The sequence below is a fragment of the Pollicipes pollicipes genome, unplaced genomic scaffold, assembly GCF_011947565.3.
Source record: "Pollicipes pollicipes isolate AB1234 unplaced genomic scaffold, Ppol_2.1 Scaffold_7261;HRSCAF=8764_pilon_pilon_pilon, whole genome shotgun sequence".
NCBI lineage: Eukaryota > Metazoa > Arthropoda > Thecostraca > Pollicipedomorpha > Pollicipedidae > Pollicipes > Pollicipes pollicipes.
The window spans coordinates 42,029,817-42,040,576 of record NW_023597054.1 but is presented as its reverse complement, the minus strand read 5'-3'; the positions used below and the strand labels follow the sequence as shown (position 1 = coordinate 42,040,576).

General features: G+C 50.8%; 1 protein-coding gene across 1 annotated transcript in view; it reads right to left on the bottom strand.

The window, feature by feature from the left end:
* LOC119111461 (cytosolic carboxypeptidase 6-like) overlaps nt 1-9,536 on the bottom strand; it is a 10,732-nt gene extending 1,196 nt beyond the window's left edge. The window contains exons 1-10 of the mRNA XM_037235278.1: nt 9,425-9,536; nt 7,821-7,943; nt 6,976-7,100; nt 6,509-6,603; nt 5,096-5,312; nt 4,172-4,301; nt 1,697-1,811; nt 1,042-1,153; nt 816-907; nt 417-527 (exon numbers count right to left, since the gene is read on the bottom strand). Of these exons, the coding sequence (XP_037091173.1) occupies nt 417-527; nt 816-907; nt 1,042-1,153; nt 1,697-1,811; nt 4,172-4,301; nt 5,096-5,312; nt 6,509-6,603; nt 6,976-7,100; nt 7,821-7,943; nt 9,425-9,431 (1,127 nt within the window). The 5' untranslated portion in view covers nt 9,432-9,536. The remainder of the gene's footprint in view (nt 1-416; nt 528-815; nt 908-1,041; nt 1,154-1,696; nt 1,812-4,171; nt 4,302-5,095; nt 5,313-6,508; nt 6,604-6,975; nt 7,101-7,820; nt 7,944-9,424) is intronic.
* Between the last annotated feature and the right edge of the window lie 1,224 nt (nt 9,537-10,760).

The following is a 10,760-nucleotide window of genomic DNA, read 5'->3' as shown; positions in this document are numbered from 1 at the left end:
CTTGCAGTCATTGAAAAGACAAAGTCATAATGCTGAGATTAATCAATGGTGCAGCTGTGCCGTTTGGGGAGCTGCAGTATAAGGCCAGCAGCTTTTATTCTGCATGCACCGGACAACATAGACGGGTTGCAATGCTGGGAGACCTCATTTATGCACGCCGCATTATTAGCAGGTCTGCTTATTATGTTTTGTTCCTTTTTTGTCTAACTGACCCAATCATAATCGGGCCTGATTATTGTCATGTAAAACGAGGCCTCATTATAGGCAGGTCTTATCCGATCAGTCCGTCTGACTTGATCACGGCTAAACCCAAAACTGAGAGCGGAAGCTTTTGTCCCCGCCCGTCATCAGCATATAGAGTACGACTGGCATCCGCTGATTCACCCGGTGTTCCTGCTTGGCTGGCGGTTACAGACCTACGAGCAGTGCCCAGCTTCAGTGGATCTCGGTTGTAGATGGTATTGATGGGACTGAAATCCTCAGCGTTCTGGCTCAGCAGCTTTGGGAACACAATGTGTCTTTCGTACCTGTTGGGATGACCGTCGAGACATTAACAAAATATCTAGTCCTTAACATAGGTGACATCAGCGGTTCTCCCGCAAAAAGTAAAGTATCACAATGAAAAACATCCGTCCTGATGATTTTATGTTCAAAAGACGGCATGGTCGCTTACCTGACCTCCCAGTATGTCTATTACCAAGGATAATTCAGTTATCGATCATGCCTTTCCATGGAACTCGTTGGACAGCGACGCCTCTTCGTCAGTGCGACACCAGTGCACGTCTCTATGGTGTCGACGCACCAGGCTCGCTCACCGGTATACATCCTCATAGGTGGTGCCGTACACGAAGCATCCGAACAGACTGGCATGGGCGTGCAGGTCGAGCACGATCTCCAGCCCGTTGCTCTGCCGGCGCAGGCGCAGCGCAGTCAGACCTCGTCTGAATCAAGGCCCAGTCCACAGGGCGCTGGTGCTGACACAGACGAGAGCCGGGGAAGCGACCGGAGAACGAGCAAACAAAACGCCGAAGATCTACCGACCTTGTCCGCATCGAGCGAGAGCAGCAGCTTCTTGGCAGCGTCGATGGTTGGATGTCCCCACTGCGAGGGCTCTTGCCAGGTGCGATTCAGATCAGCACCGAGCACAGAGCACCTGCAGTCAGCGGAACTCAGATCAGCGCCGGGCACCTGCAGTCAGTGGAACTCAGATCAGCGCCGGGCACCTGCAGTCAGTGGAACTCAGATCAGCACGCCGAGCACCTGCAGTCAGCGGAACTCAGATCAGCGCCGGGCACCTGCAGTCAGTGGAACTCAGGTCAGCTCTGACTAGCAGCAGCCAAAAAGATTTACACCATCGCACCAGAGTACTTCTTGAATTGGCCATCGCCTGGGTAAATATATACCCTTACTTAGCGCTGGCTGTACCCACGATTTTCTTCGCCGCATTATACACACGGCAACTACGTCCAGCACAGGCTGCGTGCTGTTAGTCTCGTGTATGACATCACTGTTTACTTAAGTAAGTCATTTGGATGTGACTGAAGTTATTACATTTGATTCCAAATTACAGAAGTTAAAATGTGATTGATTTTCACATCAGGGTTAGGAATTGATAGCTACAGAAATATGATAACTGTCCCGTTTCCACGTCGTAGCCTGCGGTTTGGGCACTGGAAAAGCGTTCAACAAACCTTACCTGTGGTTTCCTAGAAATACTCCATCAGGATTCAGCATTGGAATTATTTTGATGATTACATACTTTCTCAGCTCAGTGGCAACAGGATGGTCGCCAACCAGCAAATCAATTAGTCCTGCAAGGCAAATATGCTCAGTTATTGCTGGTTGATCAGTAGCATCCCTGCTTCACTGCCAGCCATTGACGGCCTATCGGTGGGAGGAGGGTCATCGTTACCAGATTTAACATTGCATCATGAAGGGCAACATTTTTCGCAGGTGGCGTCTGGTAACTACCACCAGAACACCAACCTGCACTATCAAGGAGGATGGTGTCTCTTGTGGAAGGCACCTAGCCATCACCACCAAAACAGTACTGTGCACTATAAAGGAGGACGATGCTTTTCCTGTTTGACACCTAGCCATCACCATTGCAACATTACCCTGCACTATGAAGGAGGACGATGTTTTTCCCTGTTGACACCTAGCCATCACCATTACAACATCACCCTGCACTATGAAGGAGGACGATGTTTTTCCTTGTTGACACCTAGCCATCACCATTACAACATCACCCTGCACTATGAAGGAGGACGATGCTTTTCCGGGATGATGCTCAGTTATTACCGCCACAACATTACCGTGTACTATGAAAGAGGACGGCGTCTCTCGGTTGGCATCTGGTCATTACCGAAACAACATTACTCTACACTATGAAGGAAGACGATGCTTTTCTGGGTTGATACCTAGCCATTACTGACACAACATTACCCTGTACTATGAAAGAGGACGGTGTCTCTCCCGGTTGGCATTTGGTCGTTACTGTCACAATATTACCCTGCACTATGAAGGAGGACGGCGTCTCTCCCGGTTGGCATTTGGTCGTTACCGCCACAATATTACCCTGCACTATGAAGGAGGACGGCGTCTCTCCCGGTTGGCATCTGGTCGTTACTGTCACAATATTACCCTGCACTATGAAGTAGGGACGGCGTCTCTCCCGGTTGGCATCTGGTCGTTACCGCCACAATTTACCCCTGCACTATGAAGGAGGACGGCGTCTCTCCCGGTTGGCCATTTGGTCGTTACCGCCACAAATTACCCTCTGCCACTATGAAGGAGGACGGCGCTCTCTCCCGGTTGGCATCTGGTCGTTTACTGTCACAATATTACCCTGCACTATGAAGGAGGCCGGCGTCTCTCCCGGTTGGCATCTGGTCGTTACTGTCACAATATTACCCTGCACTATGAAGTGAGGACGGCGTCTCTCCCGGTTGGCCTCTGGTCGTTACTGTCACAATATTACCATGCCCCACTATGAAGGAGGACGGCGTATCTCCCGGTTGGCATCTGGTCGTTACTGTCACAATATTACCCTGCACTATGAAGGAGGACGGCGTCTCTCCCGGTTGGCATCTGGTCGTTACTGTCACAATATTACCCTGCACTATGAAGGAGGACGGCGTCTCTCCCGGTTGGCATCTGGTCGTTACTGTCACAATATTACCCTGCACTATGAAGGAGGACGGCGTCTCTCCCGGTTGGCATCTGGTCGTTACTGTCACAATATTACCCTGCACTATGAAGGAGGACGGCGTCTCTCCCGGTTGGCATCTGGTCGTTACCGCCACAATATTACCCTGCACTATGAAGGAGGACGGCGTCTCTCCCGGTTGGCATCTGGTCGTTACTGTCACAATATTACCCTGCACTATGAAGGAGGACGGCGTCTCTCCCGGTTGGCATCTGGTCGTTACTGTCACAATATTACCCTGCACTATGAAGGAGGACGGCGTCTCTCCCGGTTGGCATTTGGTCGTTACTGTCACAATATTACCCTGCACTATGAAGGAGGACGGCGTCTCTCCCGGTTGGCATCTGGTCGTTACTGTCACAATATTACCCTGCACTATGAAGGAGGACGGCGTCTCTCCCGGTTGGCATCTGGTCGTTACTGTCACAATATTACCCTGTACTATGAAGGAGGACGGCGTCTCTCCCGGTTGGCATCTGGTCGTTACTGTCACAATATTACCCTGCACTATGAAGGAGGACGGCGTCTCTCCCGGTTGGCATTTGGTCGTGTACTGTCACAATATTACCCTGCACTATGAAGGAGGACGGCGTCTCTCCCGGTTGGCATCTGGTCGTTACTGTCACAATATTACCCTGTACTATGAAGGAGGACGGCGTCTCTCCCGGTTGGCATTTGGTCGTTACTGTCACAATATTACCCTGTACTATGAAGGAGGACGGCGTCTCTCCCGGTTGGCATATGGTCGTTACTGTCACATATTACCCTGTACTATGAAGGAGGACGGCGTCTCTCCCGGTTGGCATCTGGTCGTTACTGTCACAATATTACCCTGTACTATGAAGGAGGACGGCGTCTCTCCCGGTTGGCATCTGGTCGTTACTGTCACAATATTACCCTGTACTATGAAGGAGGACGGCGTCTCTCCCGGTTGGCATTTGGTCGTTACTGTCACAATATTACCCTGCACTATGAAGGAGGACGGCGTCTCTCCCGGGTGACACCTAGCCATCACCACCACCGTCTTGGTAGGTTTCGAAGCTCCCGGTGGTGTGGTATGCCCCAGTGTCAGAATGTCGCAGAGACGCTCTTGCTGTAAAGGAAATTTATGTCACGCTAGTGCGCAACGAAAGGTTGCTTGACTACCATGAGCGTTCTCATATCAGATTAACAACAGCGAGCATGCACCGTGATTGGAATGTCAATCGATATGTAAATATATATATATATATATATATATATTTATTTACGGAGTACTTATGCATAGTATTAAGCGGCTACATCAGTGTTAGTGTGGTCATAACCACTCACAATGCATTTTTATAGTTAGTCGGTCATCTAAAATTTGAGGATGTTCGGGGAATGCACAGCGGAGATTTTAAGCTGAACGCAGGGCAGGCGATAAACAAGCTTGAGGAGTAGTCAGCATTACGAATCGACGAACGATGACGTGGCCGAGGACTAAAGGAGCACATGACAGCCGAAAGAGGAACAAAACACGCCCCGGACCGTGACTGAAGACGGAATGCACAAGTTTGCTTCTAAACGCTTTTGCCTTTTTATAGTTCTACGCATCTGATCATTCGTCTGGTGCACGTGCATTGCACGTGCATTGCACGTGCAGTAATAAGCCCTGGACCTATTACGGTACAATTTATAAAACACTACTTGTTTGGGGGAATGCACGGCAGCATGACTGGTGGTTAAGATGACACAAACCCGTCAACGGTGTGGCTGGTGCGCAGGGCTGGGTCGCTAAAGCTACACAATGCGTGGCTGCCCTCGGTCTCTCGACCAGCCTCGCCCATATGTATTTGCTGAATGACACTTCGGAGCACAAAGCTGTGGGAGCACGTTCGCAATAGCCGTCTGACGGCTGCTTCTCACCACAGTGTTTGCCAGGAGCTCCCTGCGGACGTGCGACAACTTAAGCCCCTCCACCTCGGTCAGGTACATCTGCAGGCGCGAATACGAGTAGGGGAAGCAGATGCTGAACTGGTACACGTCCTCCTCCCGGTCAAACGCGAAGGCGAACGACAGGATGAAGTTGTTCCTGTGCTCCGGGGAGCGGTGGTAGTAGACGTGCTTCTTAGACATCCGCTGCCTGCCGGACAGGCAACACTGTCACATGTGGCGACCATATGGCGTGTAGCAGAGCTACAGAGCTCTCAAGCTACAAACCTACAAAATTCGCAAGCACGGGGTTGTCGGCGTCGTAGAGCGTGACGGACAGAGCACCGCCAAGCCCCATGGCATCATGGCAAACAACGTGACAGGTCGTGGAGTTATCGAGGTTGTTATCATGAGGAATCGGCGCGTGCTGTGACGCGGCTCCATTCATCAGCAGCCTGGTACTGAGCTACGGGGCTGGGTGTTGACATGAATACAGAACTTTCTAAAAGGCCCCTGGATGCAGGAGGGTTAATGAGGACTGACGACAGTGATTACCAGGCTTTCCAAATGACGCTAGAAACCGGCAGAACGCTTCGCATGACGTGCGACGGGCCCGGTGCGTCGCACGAGCAGCTCCGATCGCATACACGTGTGTCTTGGTGTTAAGCGCACTCGTTAATCGCATGGCGTGCGACGAACCCGGTTTGTCACATGCGCAGCTCCGATCGCATACCACGTGTGTCTTGGTGTTAAGCGCACTCGTTAAGCTAGGGGGGGGGGAGGGTCGTTCACACCACTGCACTGAAATGCGTCTGCTATTCATCACAGCCTAACTGGTTTCACGCAAAGACCTTGGATCGTTGAGGGTCTTTAATCATTGGCAAGGATTCCATACAGGTGCACTATTTTTCGGAGGATACTGTGAATTTAGTGTTCGGTGGGCAGCATGCATACCAATCTGCACCACGCTTGACGGACTTTGCTGACGACGATGTGAAGTACCTTCAGAGCTTATCTATGCTATTATTGTGGCTACTATTGCAAAAAAATGTTGGGCACGAGACGGCGTCAACGGTGACACAAAGTTGACTTTTCCTTCATGTGCTGTGCCTCAGCAGCTGAATTAGATGAGATGTGCCTGGATTGGAGAGGGGGGGGGGGGGGACAACGCCCTTTCAGCTGGATAAATCACCCCCTGCACGCCCATTCTTACCGTCCCGTGCAACAGTCGGCGTAATGTACTGTGGCCTCAACTGACTAGAGAATCTACATTATGACAAAATGATAAAATACTGATGATCGTTAGAAGTTTGCCCAGTGATTATGCTCCTTTCCATAGATTAATATTCAGGCTACTAATCCAGCTACCACGATCAACGTCCCATTGCTTATGATTCGTTGTCTTACCATTTGTTTCTGGAAGTCGATTTAACTAAAGGTGTCATTCCATCACGGAACAGATTCTTCGTCTTGCTGAAGTTCACGATGTTGAAGATAACTCTCTGAAAGTATGCGGGTATCTTCGGCAAAGATCGCACTTTTGACAGCTGGTTTTTGAGAATCAGGTCTTCAGGGACAGGCATGCCTCCCGTCTATCAATTATGTGACTATCGCAAATTGTCACAGCAGCTGACTCACCATATTTTTGACCAGTCAAATAAAGCAACATTTAGCCTGTCTTTACTACTGATAATGGTACCAACCAATGCTTCGTGGGTTTGTTTGAATGCCCACAACAATACAATACTTCTACTACAATTCAAAACCGACAGTTCCGTAATCACCCATGAAAAATGCGAGTAATACGGCGTTTTCAACGTGTGTCGCTTCGTCCCGCCGTTTTCTTGACAGTCCTCCATCCTTACGTTACCTACCTGATCCTGCCGCACATTGTCCACCACGAAGTTGAACCAGATGCGGTAGCGAGGATTGCACACATCTGGCCGTATGAAGAGGTCGTATTCGTACTCACTGATGTAGTCCACGCGACCCAAGTTCCCTGGTGGAGCGGGTAAATGTGCCAGCCTGCTTACATATATATCCCAGGAAAAGAACATCGAGGAAAGACGGCGGGCTGCTCAGGCTCAGGTGATTACTGGGAATACCGCATGGCATGCCGCTCGGTTCTCACATACGAGTAATGACAGCCATCTGTCTGACCTGTGCATGCATAAACAAACAAAAGTGAGAACAAGACTCGACACACTCAACACTGGTCGATTCACCCCACGCGTACCCATTTACTCTTTATGCACGTGGCGGGCCCTATTTTGCCCTGACGGCTACAAGATGCCCTTCGTACCACTGACGGCTGCAGTTGCAGTCTCACCGCCATCCGTTCCATGTCTGACGGTGGGGCGTGTTTCTCAGCTGCGCAGAGCACCGCCCGCTGTTCCCACACCCCACCTGCCAGCGCCGAGCGGAAACTAAACCGGTGGCAAGCGTCGGTCTGTGCGACAGTGTCGCGCGTCACGTGTCTGCGCCAAGCGTCGGCCTGTGCGACAGTGTCGCGCGTCACGTGTCTGCGCCAAGCGCCGGCCCGTGCGACAGTGTCGCGCGTCACGTGTCTGGGTCAAGCGTCTGTCCGCGAGGAAGTGTCACGCGTCGCGTGTCTGGGTCAAGCGTCTGTCCGCGAGAAAGTGTCGCGCGTCACGTGTCTGCGTCAAGCGTCTGTCCGCGAGGAAGTGTCGCGCGTCACGTGTATGCCGACTGCGCTGACCTGTTTCAAACGAGGCGTCGAAGCAGAGGTGACCGCGCTTGGCCTTGCCGGAGTGGCCGGGTGGTCTCATGACTGCCCTGTTGACATTCCCCAGGCCGCCCTCATTGTCGCTGTCGTCCGAGTCTGCAGCAAAGACAACGCATGGAACACAGCCCACCACTGAGTCACGTCAAGGAGTAAAAGACATCAAAGCGCACGGCCAGAAGGCTGGCAGCGTCCCTCGTACGTAGATAACAATCCCGAACGGTGGCTGACGTATCCGACAGCTTCATAGGGAGCTTAATCTAACCTACTGTAAATCAGCTGATTTTGCGTGTCTTCCCTCATCCCGGCATCGTAAACACCCGCCTGTGTGGAGCTTTCTCGAGGGATAGTCTTCGTAGCTGTTGGCATCAAACTGGTTCCTTGTTCGAAATCCACAGTGCATATATGTTGTGGTTTATCATTGTGTGCAGAATTTCGCCTGGCTTAACGACGATGGCATTACCGAGGTGTCCATGGTGGCACCTGACTGCAGTGATTCCTCGAATGGTCTCGTAATATGCACTAATGACTGCTTGGTATGGTCTATTACCAGTACCTCTCGGAACATTGAAGGTCGGTTATTTTCGGCATGATAACTCGTAAGAAACACTGTGTAACTTGATTTTGAGCTATGCTAATTGTGCCAAGGAAGTAATGATTGGACTATATGATGTGTATTGAACCGAAAGATAACTTAACGTGAAACTGGGGCTAGGTAAAGATTCGTCTTGGCTTCCAAGGTCGAATTAAAGCATCTTTATTTTACGCAAAACGTCTTAACCACGCAGATACCAACATCAAGTCCCAATGCAATCTCAGTTGGGAGCGGGCTTGATACGAGGATCACTTTTGAATTTGAATCATACATGGCCAGAGCTTATTCGACATACGACCCCATAGAGGTTTTAATATATGCAAGACGTTCAAGAATCTTAAAATGAGTGAAGGCATATTCGGGGAAGAGCGTAAAAGCATCAAAACGCAAAAAATGAGTTAAAATATAATACGTCACGATGGAATAGCACTCTGACAATTAAACCAAATGCAGTTATTTCTAGTATCCAACCTCACCGGAATGAAAATGTTGCGCACGAAATTCTGAAAATGTTTGGTGACAAAAAACGTCGGTCTTTGGTGCGTACACATTAATTGCAATGAAATAAGGCCCAGGTATAATTCATCTGTATACTTAGCAAGTTATACATTTATGAGGTGCCGAGCGAACTTGAGAGGCTAATGAAACAAGCCGTGTATTATTATCGTGCGCAGTGTGTCACGCGTTCGCCCTGGTAATAGTCACATTCGAAGGGGCCTCGACGTGCTTGGTAATTAAGGTCTATTAGGGTCAATAAGGCATGCATGAGCATATTCACATCATCATGACGTCCGTATCCATGATCAATACAGCACAGACGTTGTGTACGGTGGGCTTTTTTTAGAAAACAAACATTATTTCCAATCAAAGGGAACCTCTCCGTCGCCTGTGCCAATCATCGAGTATGCACTGCGATGGGCGTGTGACTTAATTGCCGTATTGTTTACGAACACGAGACCCTTTCAGCTGTAATGTCTGTAAATACCTGGCATGACGGCTGGGCTACAGCGGCAGCTGGCTTAAATCACACGCCAAAAGGTTCTAAGCTTCCGAGATCCCAGCTGCAGCAAACTTCGCTCAAATACAGGAGCTTCACCACCATGACGGCCACTGGGTGGTATACCCGTCGACTGACCACGGGCCCGCACTCGCCGGCTGGAGCCAAAGCGTGCGGCGAGAGAGGCGGCAGACTCGGGGCAGCGCTCTGGCTGCAGCTGGCGCGCACGCCGTCGCCAGTAGGTACCCACTGGAGTGGCTGGTGCGGCCCGGTACCAACCCCATCCCGCCTCCGCCCTCCCCACAGCGGCGGCGCGGCGGCAGGCCATGTCAGGCGGGGAACGGGGGGGGGGGGGGGGGGAGCGGCGCGTGCCGCAGGCGAGGCATCGGTTTCGCGGGGTCGAACGCGACGGCGCCATCCTTCTAATCGCCCATTGCCCGGGGCGCTGGTCGATCGGCATAATCGGCGCGGCACGTGCTGGTGGCGACGACTCCCCACCCGGCCGGTGGCCTACGTTCCCCCCCCCCCCCCCACACACACACACTGCACCGGCTCGGCAGCGCAGTGTAGCTGCTGAGGCCTACAGCACACACTGATTCCATCGGCAAACTGGTCAACCGTCGAGGTCCAATGCAAATCGCGGCTGGTCGCCGAGTCAGTCGGCTACCGGCTACAGCGCGTCGCAACGAGCTGACGAACTAACCCCGGCTGCCGTTGTCAAAAAAATATGGCATGACAGTTCGACTACAAATCAACACTTCCCTCAACCCGCCACAGAAACGTGGAGATTACGTATGTCCATTAGTTGCGCACATATGTGAGATATTTTGATTGCGACGCCGCTCGGCAGGATTTGGTGGGGGAGGAGTGGGGGGGGGGGGATCCAAATCGTCTGCCATTTAAATGACATTTGCGTTGATTTTCATCCCTTGTCTGTTTTTTGTTTTTCCTTTGTCCTAATTTTTCTTCATAACGTTTCAGTTATGTTTCTGTATAATTCGCATTGTAATTAACACCATCTGCCGAAGCGAGTGTGTTGGTAATATCGTTGATGCCGGGATGATACAAAAGAGACAAGGCGCGTCGCCCCTAAAAGTGTCACTGTTGCATTGTTTTTTGTTTTGTTTTTTTAGCGCCTATCCTTATCGTTTTGTTTTGAGTTTTATTCGGAAACTAGCTCCGACTACTTTTTCTGAAGTACTTTGACTGGACGTCACTGCTGCTTATTTACATAATAAAACTTGCCATGAAGCATGTATCTTTACAAATAAGGAGCGCTTCCTATTCTCAAAACTACTTTAAGTGAGTAAAAGTCCCCGCCTTT